The following is an 18,287-nucleotide window of genomic DNA, read 5'->3' as shown; positions in this document are numbered from 1 at the left end:
ATTGTACATATTTGGTCTGATGTATTAAATAAAGAACTTCTATTGTTAAAAGACCAGAAGATAAATGATAAAATATACAAAAAGCCAACAAGTTTCACTAGCCACTGTCTAGCATTTTCAAGGCTGAACTGGTGTGAAAACAAATGCATTAAGTTACATGTAAAACATACACTTTAGTAACTGTTAGGACGTTACCTTTGACCATTCGTGTTTGATGGCGTGCATGTGTTCGAATGCTTCAGTCAGAATCCGGTACATGACCACATGTATAATTTAAATAAAATGTATTATTTAAATAACTCAAGATACGGGTCACATGCCATGTAAGTATGGCCAACCTTTTATGGGCCGCCAGAAATGCACGTTTGGCCGCATGCCGACCCCTGGTCTAGTGGATCAATGACAAGACGGGCGGAAGCGGTTATGTCAACCAAAGTAGATCCAATACGCTACTAGGTAGGTAATGATAATGTTTTGGTTTGTGTGTGTGTGTGTGTGTGTGTGTTAATTGCATGACCTTTTAAAAAAACTGAGAAAAGGTAAAATACATAACAGTACAAACAATTCCCGTTTTGGTTTTATTTCTTAATTTTGATATTAGAAAATTCTTTTGCATTTACATCTTTAAATATTACAACATTGCTGAAGGCATAATCTGTAACAAAATGTTTTGGAATTTCTTGTTCTGGAGATAAATCTTTTTTTTTTTTTTTTTTTGTTATATTATGGCATCGTCTAAGGCGAAGAGAACCGTGGGTTTACTTTTCCTCGGGGAAAGGCCCAGTCATCACACATTTCACAAATGCTGCAAAATAATAACAATAATAAAAAGAATAAGAAATTGGCCATCTAATACATACAAATCACTTATTATTTACTATTAATTAATATTTAATGAAAAACTATGAGCTTTCTAATAGAACATATGACTCAATTAAAAAAAAAAAAAGATCTCAATGTCACTTGTTTAAGCATAAAAGTTAGCAAAAATGGGAAGCAAAAATCCCCTTCTTGATAGAGATCCTCCAAAGCACTCTACAACCGGATCAATAATCTACTAAGAACGACATCAGAACTCTTTCCCTCCGATCACTACATCCTCCAATGCCACGACTGTATGGTCTACCAAAAATTCATATAAAGAGAATATTCCTCTTCGACCTATAGTAGAGGGTATCGACTCTCCGACTTATAACCTGTCAAAATTTCTTGCATATTCTCTGAAATGTTTTACCGGAAATTCTACTTCCTTTATTAAAAATACAACAGACTTTATATCGAAACTTAAAAACTTTCAAGTCACTAACTCGGATATTATGACTAGTTTTGACGTAGTGTCCTTATTCACTAATGCCCCCACTGAAGAAGTTCTTACTCTTTTAAGGAAGAAAGTTTCAAAGAAGATCTTCGCATTACTATCACACTGCGTTAACTCAGGTTATTTTAAATTTGAAGACTAAATTTATAAACAGAATTCAGGACTAGCGATGGGAAATCCTTTGTCTCCTTTCTTGCCAACATTTATCTAGAGAATTTTGAAGAAAAATCAATTTAAGTCATCCTAAAACTAAACACAATAATCTTAAATATCCTGGTGATTGCGGTAAGCCATACTTCGGACCAACGGAGAAATCTATCGAACTCCGTTTAGAGGAACACCAGAGAGACATTACCTGCAACAGAACTCGAGCCAGTGCCTTGTCCAGTAATGTGTTATTTTCAGTGAACTCAAATGATGAAGCTTTTTCACATCAGTTACTTTGGGATGAAACTGTCAACGTACACCGATGTGTTCAATGTGAACCTTGTGTTCCATGCCCAAGGCTGTCTAGTAATGTTCATAGAGAGAGAGCCCTTTCCAGGACTTGAAGCTTTAAAGGAAATCATTTATCCTTCTTTGTTTTGCTCTTTTTTTTTTTTTTTTTGCGTGGTACACTTTTATGCCGTACTTCGATGATGTCTGTGACAGACGAAATACTGGAATCGTTAACCCATTGTTAAATTAATTTCTTTGTTCTACTTTCATTCTATTAAACCGTCAGTACATACATATGATCCTAATCAGAGATTTCTCAAGGAGTGATTAAGGTAATCCGCTTCTGGCAACATGCCATATAAATGATAAGATGGTTTCGAACAATATAACGGCTTCGATCATTACGAAGCGCAACTGATGGATCTCCAATAATAGCCGAATATGCATTCTAGAAGCCTGCTTTGGCAGTTAATTCAATGCAGGCTTAAAGTTAATTTAAGTTGCAGTTTCTCTCTCTCTCTCTCTCTCTCTCTCTCTCTCTCTCTATGGCAGTTTGTAACGAGTTTCAACAGACCCCAGCATGCAACAACAAAGTTTGCCTTACTGAATCTGGAAATAAGCTGGGTAGCTTATTTCCAGTTTCAGTAAGGCAAAAATATCAGCAGTTCTTTTGAAATATTAATATAAATTAAGGACGTATTTAATGAAAATCTTTGGAATGCATATCCAGTAAGGCATCTACAATGTAATATTCTCTGATTTTTTTAAATAATTACTCTACTAAAAATTATTATTATTAAAATACTTTTCATGCATAAATAAAATGCAAAACATAATCACTGTAGGCCAACGGTTTGTGTGGCTACGAGAAAGCACTAGGACAAAAATAAATGATGAAGAGGATAATAAAATTATAAGGAGTAAAATCGTGAGAAAAAAAAATCTAGAAATCACAAGTTCTCTTATGATTTCAAAACAGAGACGGATTTTTCTATATTATTCGTGGAAATCTTCTTGGACATGTCTCAACTTTGCTGAACAATATATCTAAGATGGTTTTTGAGCAGCGAATCAAAGCAATTGCGTTCTCAGCCGAAGTCGAGTCATACCTGAGATATGTTCCTTGAATTAAATAATTAGTACTTTGAAGGATACCACAAGAATTTTTGTAATTTTGACCCATAGTGTCTATTACAGTATTAGTTTCAGTCCTTTCTCTCTCTCTCTCTGTTCTAGTACACGTTAGAAGCTGATAGTAAGGACAATTCGTACATGTACTATTTCATCCCATTCGCATTAAGTAGCTATTGCAACTGATAGGTTTGGGAGAGTTAGGATGGCGTTTAAATAATCAAAATATTATTTGATATTTGTCAAGCTTCCTTAGGAGACTCGAAGTTATCAAAGTTCCGTGCAATCATCATTCTGATATGGTAGCAATAATTCTATTATTTGATAGAGTTATTATTTGACGCATTTTTATTTCATTCTTATATGATAATACATATACTACTTGTTTCATATCACAGTAAGTCTCGAAAGCTATTTCACTAACTATGCATTTTCAACACTATTAATTTCATATTAAAAATTTCGATAAATAAAACAAGTTTGTCGAAGTTAGAGTTTTTTGCAGAGTCCAGATTGCGTCCCAACCCCCAACCACCGCATATTAAAATCGCCCAGATGACATCCTGCACTCGTTCTAGGTGACTGCGTATGAGGGAGGAGGTGAGGCATCAGTTGCAAGTGAGCTATTTTTTCCACTTACTCTAACACTCCTCCCACACTTTCCAAAAATAGACGTCCAAAAACGGAAGAGAAGAGTATCTAGTTACAAGAATGAAGACTGCTGTTTCCGGGGAAGTGCAGCATTAATATTTTTGTTGGCACCGAGTGTTCCAGAGAACTAAATGGGCAGCAATGATCAGAACGCGGGAGGGCATATGCAAGCAGAAAATATATGGACCCATCGCTTTCAACATTTTGTTGTTGTTCTGTTTTGGAAAGCATTGCGTTAACTGCTCTCAGACTTGCTGCCAATGCTGCTATGATTCAAATAAAAGCACAGCATTTTTCCCCCCTCCTGAATGCAACTAAGAGCCGTATAGAGATAGATTAATATATCCTTTACGTACTGTCGATTCTTGATAACATTATGCCTTTTCTTCTCACAAAATGGACAACCCAACTAGTGAACACGCATAATACACTCGCCAAAATCTCTTAACCTCACATTTTCTTGAATCATTGTATAGTTTGGCATGTTTATTGAAGAATTCACAGCTTTTTGTTAAATGTTCACACATGGTTTGAATTGTTTGAAATTCTTTTGGTGTTAGGTGTGATATTTAAAAGTTGGTAAGCATCAGCGAACTATCTACAAATATGCGTATTCGGATGTAGGTTCTAGAATCTACACTTGATCCCTAAGCACATATCGAAATGAGTTTTAAAGATATTAGAAGAGAATTAAAATTTTTGAAATTAACTGCATCAAAACCTGCATCAGTCAAAGCCTTCAATTCTCAACACGAAATGTGTGTAATAGCACAAATTCCACAAAGAAAATTTGGAAAATATACGTGAACAACGTAACATCACCGACATGTTCCTGATATTAAGATATATTACTTAACATATGCGATTTTATAAACAATCTTCTAACCACAAATCTTCTACCAGTAATCTAGAAGTTAGTGCAATATGAAGTTGTTTGGAAGTATAGCCGAAACAACTAAGACTATGATGTCAATGTACTGTCTGCTAATTGTTTGTGTACTGGGCCGGTTTGCCAGTTTTGTAGGATGGAAAAACCCGCGTATACTGGAGGACAAAGTCTGTCACCTCTGTATGGGAGACTACCAACTCAACTTTAGATGAAAACCCATCCTTAATAAATGTTATTCACGCTCAAGACGGAATTCGAGCCAGATTTTTTTTTCAATCAAGGTACATTGTCGAGACTGAGGTAAGCTTTAACAGTGCCAGAAGATCAGAGTGTTAGGCGTGAATTACATTCAGATTAGATTCAAATGAAACGATTAATATTGTGACGTTGAATTTAAAATCACTCACTGAATGCGTCTACTGCCGGTGTTATTCGCGCAGTGAAACATAAGTTTTCTTTTCATGCGAGGATGCAGTTACTGTCGGATTTTCCAAAAAAAAAAAAAACTGCCAGATAATTTTCCTCGAAATTTTAAATCGATCCATTTGTTTCATTTGTTCCATGCAAATAACTGGCAAACATGAAGTTAATAAGCGCTGATTCTGAATTCCCAACAACCAGGGCCATACTTACACTTTTCCCGAGGCTGATAGGATCCAAGGTGGTTGAGTACTCTGGGATCCCCACCTCATTGTTAGGACCCTCGTGCGCCTGTGCATAAGTACGGCTCTGACAACAACAACAGAATTCCCAGCTATCTCTTGCTCTCTAGTAGAGAAATGCATTTTCTTTTTTTAAAGATTTCAAATTAAGAATACAGTACTGATAAACCATTGCGTTCACCAGATATAACTCTCGGTGTTTATTTATTTAATTTGTTGTTGCTGTTGTTTCTCATCCTCAAGATCTGCTTTTGAGGATTTTTCCCACATAGTAATTCTTATTCATGTAACATAACAATTCAACTGAATTTGATGGCATGGGTTGAGTCATGTTGTTTCAGTAGTAGTTTGTGACGTCCCTGAAGTAGACTATTTCGGATTGCAGACTTGAAATCTGTATTTGGATTGGACGACGGTCTTGCGAGCTGACTCCGTCGGACCACTTCGTTAAGTAGTTCGTTAGATTGCCTACAGGCTTACTAATCATCAACAATAGGCGAAATCGGAAGAAAACACTTTTTCCAGAACCGAATCGCAGCAAACATATCAAATCAAATTAATTTCCTCTGTAATTTCTGCAAAATAAGTGGATTTCAAGTGCAGTCTCTAGTTTTTCCTTCTGCTTCAAACTGTACCTGTGAAATAGTAATATTTCATAAGTATGTATAGTTTTGCTACTTATGATGGCTTTGGAAGAATGAAATCATTTTCTACTGAATATAAGTCTTTGACTTATATTCAGTAGAAAATGGAGTATTAGTATTCATCCGACGACTTCAAGAAATTTTTCTAGTTTTTCATTCTTCTTCTTCTTCTTCTTCTTCTCGAGAGAGAGAGCGGTGAACTGGCAAAGCTGATCTTGAGATGCTGAATGGAAATCGCTGCATTCAGCAGAGAAACAAGATGTCTCAAGAGCAATGGGTAAACTCTGAAATGTATTAACAGTAGAAATACAATAGTTTTCAAGTTTTTATCTAAACACATGAGTACTTTAAAAAATCCATTAACTTACGTTCATATTTTATGAAACCATCATCATCTTCTTGACCTGCACAAGACCTCAACGCTTCTTCGCATTCATGGTCTGTTAACCTTTCACCTGCGAAATGGAAACAACATTAAAAATAACTTATACATAATGGATACACCAAACATCACTCAAAGTTTCAACACTCAATTATTAAAACCGTTTCTTCTTATGTAATTTCAGATACATGATTTTTTTTTCTTTTTACTTTAATTACTTCCTTTTTAATATTATAAATACAACAAATTAAATTCGATATCCTAACAAATAAAGTAGTGCAGTTTGATATCCGAACAAATTAAGAAATACTGCTGATTCTAGAAATGTGTAAATTGTATGGAATAAATGATATTTCATCATCAACTGCCACTATTTTAGAAGACAAAATATTTGGCTTTTATAATAACTGTTAACGTGTTTGATTAAAACAAAAGAATTAAAAGTGAAATGGTGTATGACGTTTCCACCATATCAATTATTTCAGTTGTGAGGATGAATGGAGAAAACTTGGTTTCGAATACCGTTTGCCAAGCGACGAACCTTTATAAGGGCTTTTCAATTGAAAGTGAGTTATCCGGTCTCATACCGGGTTCTGCATTCGGTAAAATTGGCAAATCTTCAGTAGAACACATTTAACAGAAGCAGTCAGCAGATGCAAATACACCGGTTTTACATTGCCTTAGTTGCTTCGGTTGTAATTCCAACCAACACAACTAATAGAAAAACACAACACAACTCTGAATCTGAAAGAATTCCATAGTTGTGAGGGTAATACTCCATAAAAATAAATAAATAGATAGCTATAAGCAGATACTCGAGTGTCTACTAGGAAAGTAGTTGAATTATCAAATCAAGTACCTTAGCAGGCAGATGAACAATTATTTCGAGTTTGTTAAGCTACAGCAAGTATTTCGATATAAATGCATAAAGGGGTGATGGTTAGAATTACAAAAATTAAAATTTCCAAGGAAGACGATTCGCAAAGTTGTAAAAATATAAGAGAGTGAAGAACATTAGTAGCAGACTTAGATATAATAATAATTCTTTAACATATCAGGTTTGGCCAATATACGGATAGAAGTTATTGGCCGGTATCCAGAAAAACAGCTGTCCCAATTCTTGGACCCCTTCCACCATGTACATTGTACTCCAGAAAGGTACCATTCATATTACACGAGTGACGACAAATCCTGAATGCAAGTAAAAAAGTTTATCCAATAAATATATGTCAATGAAAAATCTTTATTTGCGGCAGTGAACTTTGAAGTATCCCGTTTCGTAGAAGGCATGGACCACTCAGATGTCGTGTAGAGAATGTAGAATTGGGACTGCTTTGCAGAAAAAATAAAAAATGTGTTAATTATTTATTATTATTATTATTTTTTTTTTTTTTGATGTGTAAGAAGTAAATTGATAGGAAGATAAAACTGTGATATCTGTGAAATTTAAAACTGATACATAGCTGTTCCGGGATGTTAAGTTCCAGAAAATACTGAGGAAAGAAGCTACCAAGAATCTCAAGGGGGAAAAAAAAAAAAAGACTGTATATATCTCATCCAAATCATAAAAGCACAAACTCATGAAAACTTAGTTAGCAGGACCAACATGGATGTAATGTAAACATAATGTATATACAGATGTGCTTTTTTGCTTTTTTTTTTTTTTTTTGCTAGTCATGATGTGCTTGTGATGTAATTTCTGGATTTTTATTTTATTAGAAAAAAGTCCATATCTTTTTTATTTTATTTTATCCAACATTTATTTTATTTTATTTTATTCAATAACTTTATCCTATCCAATTTTTATTTTTTATTTTGGACCAATCAAACACGTTACTCATCTAAAATATTTTATTCACCCTATTGTATTCTATTTTATTAAAAACAGATCCACATACTTCGCCAGATTATTTTACTACCTTCATTCGACAAAAATTTAGCAGCGATCGAACTCAGGCCTCGATAACCGTGATCAAACTCTTGAAACCGTAACAGTACTCATGGCACACAACGCTATGACTATCTGTGTGTTGGGGGGGGGGGTATATTCTGCTTGATAGCTTTTATAATCTACGCTGCGAAATGCATTACGTACATCATCACTCTTATTGCAAAATAAGCTGCACCAGTTTCATGTTTTTTACTTTACTATTTAAGAGTATCAACGAAACGCTAAAAATGTCAAACCTTTTGTAGTAATAACGCTTTTTTTTTTTTTGCTTTTTTTTAGGGTGGGGGGGGGGAGAAAGGACAATCGGTTATTTTCCTACCGTTTTGGAACCATATTTATTTCCCTTTCCGTTTTCAGAACGTTCAAGCTATGAAAGAAATGGACTGACTTCACGATGTTAGACCACAGTGTTCAAGTAATTAACAAAAAAAGTATATTCTGGAAGAGCATGTTTAGTGGCATTATTTATTGATGCAGAATTGCATTTTGTTTCGTAACTATAAATTCCACTTATAATCACGCACCTGAAAAAAAAATATTGGAATATAAGATTTAAAATAACCAAAAGATCATTTATTCAATATTGCAACTATGGAAACAGTAGCTATTTTGAAATTCCATTTATAGTAACTTTTAGTGTTAAAAAAAGTAAAATAAAATAAGAAAATTACGATATACGACAAATTTTCGTTAACCGTATCAGATGTAAATAACTTACACACAATGTATAACCTTATGTTTTAACTGTGTTCTTTCTTCGGCGGTAATAATAGGACCATTCAAATCTAGTGCCAAAAAATAAACTGGCAGACTGTACTCTTCTGTTACACTTACGTATTTGTTGAGGAATGATCTCTTTTCATTATTTTCAGTTCAACGGAGAAAGCAAGCTGTTAGTAAACAAAATACAACGGTCCCTTGACTAATTCGCACCTCATCGAGCCTTAAAACTTTCTACTCCCATTCATTTTATCGGTTTATTTTAACGGTTGGTAGTATTACACCTTATATATTGTACAGTGAAGTAACCAAAAATTTTGATCATTCCACAACAAGCTTTCAGTGGACTCCTTGAGAACTTAACATGGAGGGGGGGGGGGGACTTTACAGATTTCATAACACTCATTAAGCTCAAGGGTAACCTCACTGTGGGGATTCCTCATATGTTAGTTAAATCACTGGTGAGAAGTCACAGAGTTCAGAATCCTTTGGGCACTTCTAAGCAGTAGAATATTTTTCATACATGGATCGAAGAGATTGACATGACTTGAATAACATCCACCAGCATTTCGGACTTTGTCTGGTAGTCTATTTACCGCAATGGTGAGGCACAATTTTCTGGCTGTTTCTGGAAGAGAATCAAATTTCCTCAAGGAACAGTATACGGACTCGAATGAAACTTTAGGTGAATGTTTTTCTTGTAATAGAATATAAATTTAAAAAATGGAGTAAATAAACTGACGCCTTTTATCACTCAAACAGAAGAAGATTTATCCCCCCCCCCTTAAAAAAATCAATGGACTTCAATAGCTCGCCCAAGATGATCCAAAAACATTCGGAAGAAAAGAATGGCAGACAATTTCTGGTCTCTCGTAGTCCTTAATCCTAATACTATATATTATTATCTGAAATAGTTCGAATTCTACAATCGATTTTCTTGAGTTGCGGGATTAAAATCCGACTTTCTAGCAGAAAGGGATGACTGAGTCGGGAACATGTGGGAAAAAAAGCCAAGAAAAAATTCCTCTACTCAACTACTAGAATCGGCTTTAGAATGGTCAATTCTGTTGGTCTACTGGGGAAGCAAATGCCATTTCCATAGTGCACCTTTGTTGGCAATAACAAGAAATTTTTGTTTAACTAATATTGTAAAAAATACTGAATCTGCATAATTTTCCATGTTATTCTTAACATGCACATGCTGAGAACAACATTTCGTATAATCTTATGTGACACTGGTACTGCACAAGTATAATTTTTGCCTAAATTAATAGCTAAAGGAAATCATGATAAAATTTTATTTTACTCATAGAGACTTTTGCACTATCTGTTTAATTCCATATTTCTATCTGTTTAATTTTTTTTAAGATGCAATGTTTCAAACGAATTCATGAATCTCAATTCATTCCTTCATGGAACTTACCAAGGGATAATAAAACGTGGGCTAATTCAGCAGCTAACATAGTGCCATTTTCTGCTTTATCATAAACTTTAAGTCCTTCCATGAAATCTTCGAATGTTCCAGATTCCTTTTCTTTCTTTATCTGGCTAAATACTGGCAAGAACTCTTCAAAACTCAATGATTTCTCTCCTAAGTGAACACAAAGGAAATAAAATCACAATGACTGATATTTCTGGTTACCCAATTAACACAATGGTTTAATTATTCTACACAAAGTATATGATTGCAAAACAAGAAAAATTCTGGTATAGGAAGAGAGGGGGAGGGAATGAATGCCTTAAAACAATTTTCTGTGAAATCTACTTAAACTTTAAGTAGATTTCACTGAATAAATAATTGAGCAAATAAACAATAAGGAAACAATAAGCAACGAAACAAGAATACATTTATTTATTTTATTTATATTGAATTTAATAAATAAATAAATAAATTTAATGTTATGCGGCCTGTTTTATTAAGAGCCTATACAGTATTGTACAGGCTCTTTGGCTATTTAAAACAGCTCTATGCATATGCATGTTGTTGTGCATGGCTAGGTGCTTTCTTTTCCACTCTCTTGCAAAGTAGTTAAATATTCTCTTTATATTAATCAGAAAAATCAAAACATGGATTTATGCTTGGGGATTTAACATGATCCCTGTAGCTTTAAAGATTTTTCATTCACTAGCAGCAATGATGTAAGATTTTCGATATTTCAGAATACTGCGCTTAGCGACTCTCAGCTTGGTCATCATCTTGGTCGGATAAAGATATCATACATCCTGAAAGAGCATGGCCATAGTTTCTCTGTCCGGTATGCTTTTCCACCATAGGCAGTAATACACCAGAAGATGTGTTGATAAAGGAATCATTACGACCACTACTAGTTATGCAACGAATTGGTTTTTTTATTAGTCGTGAACAAATAAAAAACATCAAGATCACTGACTAGCTTCATCAAAGTGGACGAGTGACTTCTCCAGTGTGTAAATATAAATATGACGACAGAAATACAAATTATCGTTAAAAAACTGAGACAGAACGTTTGCGCATTAACAATCCATGCATGTTTCTTAACATACTTGACTAACCTTTCGGCTAATCCCACCCAATAAGGCTTGAAAACAAATGACGCAAGTCACACTTCTCTAACTTCTCGTGCTTCTATTGTTGATACTATAACGGTTTCTTAGTTTTCGTCTGAAAATTTGTATTTCTTCAGTCATCGTTACATATGTGTTTTATATTAATAGGTATTATTTTTTTTTATTGTTAACGACCATTAAAACTTAGTTCGTTGCATAAACCAAGGATATTTTAATGGCTCATGTTTAGGTTTTATAGAACGAAATAAGGACTGAAATTTAATAGGAGTTGAACGATGTTTTGATTTTATACTCTTTGATGATTCCTGTCTGGCCTGAGATCCTGAACATTTTCTGTCACTCTGGGAATTTTACCAATTTGAGTATAATAGTGACAATTGATAAGAAAGGCTAATGTGTGGAGTGTGAGAATTATAGGAAAATTAGCTTATTTTTCATAAAAGACAAAGTCCTCTTTACTGGGGCAATTGGGAAGGGCACCTTATCAAAGGGCGCCAGTGACTGGATATTTTATCAATTGTCGAAATTGTCACACTGAAAAAAGAGCGTGTAGCTAAGAATTCACAAGAGCTTCAAAACCTAGCTACTCCTGGTAGTCTGTATTGTTATATTCAGGAGAATAAAGACATGGCTGAGAAGCAACTTAGAGATGAACAAGGTGGATTCAGAATGGGAAAACAAACTGCATTGATCAAATATTTTCATTAAGGCAGATTTTCAGAAACATACGTGTATTTCTCAAGGCAAATTCTTGGGAAATGTTCTTTAAATTTCAGAACCCTCTGATTAGATGTTTTGCTGGCTTCAAAAAAGGCTTTTGATTCGGGTAATAGATAAAATTTATGGAAGATTATGAGAACTTATGGAATATTTGACAAACGTATTAGCATTATGATGGCTTTCAATGATAACAGCGAGGCTTGCGTTAAAGTTGATAACGAGTATAGTGAATGTTTTAAAATAACTGTAGTACGGTAGGAGTGTGTCATATCACCTTTTCTATTTAATCTTGTAATTGATTTCTTTGATAAATAAGACTATGTAAAGGTAGAACTGAGAACTAAAGTAGTCTAAGAATCTTAGAGTATCTGATCTGGATTATGCTGCGCACCTTATTCGAAAATAATGTGGGAGAAATGAACTCCTTTTTTTTGTTGCAATTGATAATCCTGGGAGTGAACTAGGTTTGGATATCAATATTCGGAAAATCCTGCAATGAAAACCGGTGATAAAGATGTCCTCTGTCATTGTTAAAGGATGTACTATACAGAAAATCTCCCTTTTTAGTTATTTTGGTAGCTATAACTGATATTGGTGAAGTTAGGAATGAAGTGGGTAGAAGATTAGGAATGTCTTCAGGAGTATTCAGAAATTTATGGAAAGCTTGGAGAGACAAGAATTGCAGTAAGAGCAATAATTATATTTACAATGGTCTAGTTCTCTCTGTTTTGCGCTAAGAGCTGAGATGTGGATATTGAGTAAGAGTGATAATTGGAGAATCGATTTTTTTTTATGAGCAGCGTTTAAAGAGATAGTCTGACTTTGTGAATAATGATGAGTTATGCCAGAGAAGTGGACTGAAACCTCTCAGCAGTATTCTGTATAAGGAAAGGGTACGAGGGTCGAATCAGTTTCAGAATGCAGAATGTTTGCTTGCTTAAAATCAGCATGATCCACACGGTGTTAGGAAAAGATCCAGAACGAGATGGATCAACAATATCAAACAGGACGCTAAGGGAATTAGCTTACGGCGGCATGAATCAGCACTGGACGTGTAAGAAAGACACATCTGACTTAGGAAGCTGTTCAATCTAGTCATATCTCTGTAGCCGTTGGTTGCTTGACGGATATTTCCCTTGGCGGAGCCCGTGTCCTATTGGTCAATTTGAAAACTAAAAGAAAGACATGAGTTGCCTCAGCTTGCACTACCTTAAGGGTCAGTTGCTGCAGTATCCAGGTATTTGTTTACGCTTGGAATCGCCGAACTTTATATAGTTTCTACTATATTCGGCATGAAACGATATGGATGTAATATCCCTTAACTTAAACAAGTCATATGTCGCCGAATTGAAGCCTTTGGCTCTTCATATAGCTAAAAGAAAGAGATTATTTAACCTACCTAAGATATGAAGTAATTTAATATTTACAAAGTTCATGCGGTGCAACAAAATTCTTTGCTCAGAAAGAGACATGAATCAGAATAGCGTTATATTAATCTTGAGACGGATACGTGCATGTTTCTGAAGCACCACAATACCACAGTGTTTAACTTAATTTTACAAAGGAAGATTCAGGATTGACTCTTTTGTCCGTAGTTAGAAACAAGCCACCCTAATTTATTTTAAGTATTCACTGTTTGAAACAAAAAGAAAGTTTACTTTTTAAGAGATGCTTCATATTATAGTTTTATTTATTTTTTTTTAAAGTTTACTAAGCCTGTTTTTTTATTTTATTCTTAATACAATGCAATGTTATTAGCAACACTATAACCAACACGGATCATAAACTTTTTCATTTCGAAGAGAAACCACAGAACAACAAAAAAAAGTCTGGCACCAATGTATAAAGCAAATATATAATCTTGTAAATTAAAGTTAAAGGAATTAGATTTAATGGCTTGTTCAATGCGAAAAAGAAAAAACGTTTTTTTTTTCTTGTGTGTGTGTGTGTGATTTTACTTTGAAATGGAAAATTTGTGATGACTCTTAATCATATGTATAAAAAAACTCTCCAGGAATAACAATAACAGTTTTTTTATTGTAGTATTATAATATATAATAAGTTAAATGATATAATAATGGGCTAGTATATTATAAGACTGGAATATAAATAACACGATTGGTAAATTGTAAAAATTTAAAACTACAATAAAATCTGTTTCTGAAAAACTTTTATTTTCTACTTATTACAGAAGTGGGTTGCCTTAGAATTCGAATCATGACGAAGCAACTAAGGCTTTGAAATTATTTTGTCTGTTGTTAACTGCATGTGTTCATCTGATTGGTTTGCCTGTTTGCGGTGAACGGGGTTTGCGGGAGTGGGTTACCGTCATTAATTTTCTTCGTGTCCCTATGCAGGACTGAAGCTAAAGTAATCAACAAATATATAAATATAAATAAAGTATGAACAAAATCAATTCAGATTTTAAAGCAGCATATGGCATTTGGCTCATTTATCTAGTATTTTAGGAATGAAATATACAAAAGCCGATTTTATGATTTTGATCTAAAAAAAAGCAAACGTAATGAAGTACGTTAAAATATGCGGCACGAGAAGCGAAATACACAACTGCAATAATAAATTTTGGGTACTAAAATTTAAAAATTTGGGCAGTACCTTTCTTTTTGGTGCCACCATTTTTCTCAATTAGTGCAATAGTAGGACGAAGATCCAGCGACCGCAGAAGATCTCCCAGGAACTTGCAGTCAATTTTCCCTTCGCCATCAAAGTCATAAATTTCGAAATTTTCCTTGGCTCCTGCAAAATATTTAAGTTTATGCTATAAGAATTCTCTTTCAGTTTTTAGTAAATACAGACTTGGCTAATATAAAATTACTTTATTTACAACCAAAAATAAACAAAAAGAAATCAATAAAATAAGATGTTTTCAATATGCACATCAGCATTTCGTGTCAAATTTTATTAGAAAAATGTCACATAATATAAAACAGCTTACTACTATGAGCGGAACCTAATACACTAAAATTGAAAATAACTTTTTCATGAAAATAAGTAATTAAGTAACGATTTTTAATAAATAATAAAGCTAAGGTTTATTAAGGAGCTACCCCTTTTTTATTACCAAGCACTACTCATTACATTAATGGGTTATTTATTCATTAAAATTATCTGAAAGAATAATAAATCAGATATACCTGTATAATATGAAGATCAGTTAATGATAATTAGATGAAATTCTTAAAAATACAAACAGAAAACGATGTGAGTGGGAAAACAATGCGGAAAGTGAAAACCAAATATATAAGTAACGATGTATCAAAAGGTAGTTACAGCATAAATATCTTTGTATAAAATAATCATAAAAACAAAACAATTTTGGAAGGCGATGAATTCAATGATTATAAAATTTAAAATTATGAGCTGAGCGCGCACACACAAACCTGGCAAAGAAAACCGGCGGCATTATCACTGCTCTGGCCGTTTCGGTGGAACGGTCAGCCTACCGTTACGCTAGCTAAATTTTACTTTTACTCGGAAGTTAAGTCACGTTTTCATTTATCTCAGATATGTTCAAAGTTGAGAACTACATTAAGTATTATATCTATATTTGGACTGTTATGCGAACCATAGGAATTAAATCACTCTTAGTTAAATGACATTGCTTATAAAAGTAAGGTCCTACTTTCTCCTTACGTTATCCGTAGTTATTCATCTGGGAGATTATAAACATTTACGTTGGCAACTCGGTACAGATGTCATATTTTTTTTCCTCTCGATCTGCAGCAAAACGAAAGCCTAATTAAAAACAAACAAACAAACAAAAAAATCAGCTAACGCCTTTTTTATTTCCTTATAGAGAGTAGGCGAGACCATATTTTCTTATTTTCAATTACAGTGGTCCACATTATAACTCTATCGTATATACCGGGAGAGTTGGAATGTCTCTTTTACCTTCTTTCCTCTTGTTAATCATAATGCACCAATTAAACTTTCTACATGCATAAAATGCAATTTCACGAGTTTCTTGCCGTACATAATTATCGTATATGTTCTATGCTCTAGTTTTTTTTTTTTTTTTTTACACTTTTTTTTCGATGTTATCTACCATTTAAATACGAAAAAGTAATTCGGATTACTGGTGATTTACTGTTTACGATCTATTTTTTCTGTATTGTAATTAAGTAAATCGCAAGTAATTAAGTACTGTAAGTAAAATACATAATTACTAAGTAAATTAAGTAAATGTAAATTGTAAGTAAATAAGAATAATAATCTGTGCATTATTAAAGTTCTGAAAATAATGGGAAAATGGCGATAATATGAAAATTATAAACTACTTTGAAGATGTCACTGTTATTTTATTTATTTTTTTTTTTTAGAAAAATCAAAAGTCACGTTTGTTTTACTGTTTTTCCGCCGTTCATCATTTAAATACGAAAAAGTAATTCAGGTTACTGGTGATATATTACTTAAGATCAATTTTTCTGTTTTTTTTTAATTTATTAATTAAATCAATGCGAATATAAATTAAATCAATTAAGAGAAATCTGAGGTCAACAGAAAGCTGCCGCATTCTTTTAAGCATCGTCCAATAACTTGTTTCATTCCAGTAGCTCGTGATCCCTATTTGCAGATGCAGCACAGTTATGCATCACCTTGTTACAGAAGATCCGGTTACAAGCCACCCTCGCCAAAGTTATGCGGAGAAGGCGCGTGACGAATTTCGCTCATTCTCCTACAAAGCTAGCCGTATTTGGTAACGTCTTGTCTGCTAAATATGGCAACGGAAGCATAACGGTTAGCGGTAACACTAAGGATGATTTCGTAAAACAGCCACTCAAGGACGCCCCCAGAAAACAAATGAAGCATGAAAACCAAATTCTTTTTTTTTTTTTTTTTTAATTATTTGTGTCTTTTCAGAAACGCTAAAATTTAACTGAAAATATAAAATAATAATAAAAAGAAAACAAAATATTCTATTGTTTACGGATCTAATTATATTTTTCTTTCGAATTTCTTATTCACCTATAATTTTCATGGTATTATTTCACACGTAGATACTCTGAGAAAACGAATGACTATTTCGAAAACAAGGATGAATGTTCCTCCATTGAAATAATGTCCTGGTTTTGTGCTGACTTCACCGTACTACAACAGCACAGTGCGGGACTGCCTACATTCATTAATTCTCTCTATCTTTCACTCACACACAAATGTAGGCAAGAGAAGAGCACACACACACATATATATATATATATATATAATAAAAGAATACCACTTTTCCAATCCTAAGATTAGAACCAGCACAAAGTAAAACATCACAAGAAAGGAGCTTCAGTCAAGAATACTTCTCTTCCATATTTGGATTAAAAATAATTGTATTTGCTGAAATCCGAAAACAATAAGGTTCTGCGAATTTAAAGTCATTTTAACGTTAATAGAATATATAACAAGTTTATTAACCCTTTTTATCTGAAATTACACGACTTTTACTCGTCTGAATTAAGACCAAAGATAGACAAAAACATCGAGTTTGGTCGAAACAGGAAATTAAGAATACGCATTGACTATTAACGATAATTTAAAATCAATATCTTAGTAGTTCGGCAGGTCATATCCAACACCAACTATAAAGTTAAACAAAGTTAATATACTAGAAATTAAATTAAAACAAGTGAATAAGTAACACTGATATTATAAGTTGTGTAATTCCAACTTTAATTTTAAGAGATAAAAGTTGATAAAATATGACTCATACTTTCGATTTCTCCTGGCTTTAGATCTGCCTACAAAAAGGGGAGAAAAAAGAATATTAAAACAGCACATATAAGAAAAAAGCTAATTAAATACAATGAAAAAAATTCCACTCATCATTATATGCTATGACTTAAAATAAATAAATAAATAAATAAATAAACAACGAAACTTACCATTTTTGTAACGTTGGACCAACAGGAATTCTACTGTACCGCGGATACTAAACTGCCAGTAAAATCAAGAAGAGCAGTTTTCAACCTTTTATACATAGTGTGGTAGATGGCGCCAGTGGCGCTGAAACCACGACATAAGCAGAGCGAGAAGTTTCATACTATACCAAGTAAGCAGCTGTATCCGATAGCGAACTTAACAAGTAAGCATTTCTAACCAATAGAGGACTTTACTTTAAGTGTCTGAGAGCTAGAATAAATCGTTATGTACATAATTTGTTCGCTATAGATTCTACTTAAACTTCTGCAGGAAGACAAAGTTAGCACAAAATCGAAGCACTTTTCA

General features: G+C 33.5%; 1 protein-coding gene across 1 annotated transcript; it reads right to left on the bottom strand.

The window, feature by feature from the left end:
• Positions 1-549: 549 nt before the first annotated feature.
• On the bottom strand, positions 550-18,070 carry LOC150102802 (myosin light chain 1-like). The gene is made up of 6 exons (XM_090399121.1): positions 17,945-18,070; positions 17,773-17,800; positions 14,670-14,810; positions 10,210-10,377; positions 6,102-6,188; positions 550-805 (listed from the first exon to the last, which is right to left on the bottom strand). The coding sequence occupies exons 1-6, from the start codon at positions 17,945-17,947 to the stop codon at positions 759-761; spliced, it is 474 nt and encodes a 157-aa protein (XP_090255247.1). The 5' UTR covers positions 17,948-18,070; the 3' UTR covers positions 550-758.
• Between the last annotated feature and the right edge of the window lie 217 nt (positions 18,071-18,287).

This window comes from Typopeltis vanoorti, chromosome 10, assembly GCF_054136105.1.
Source record: "Typopeltis vanoorti isolate ZY-2024b chromosome 10, IOZ_Tvanoo_1.0, whole genome shotgun sequence".
In the NCBI taxonomy this organism is placed as follows: domain Eukaryota; kingdom Metazoa; phylum Arthropoda; class Arachnida; order Uropygi; family Thelyphonidae; genus Typopeltis; species Typopeltis vanoorti.
This window is presented reverse-complemented; position numbering and strand designations above follow the sequence as displayed.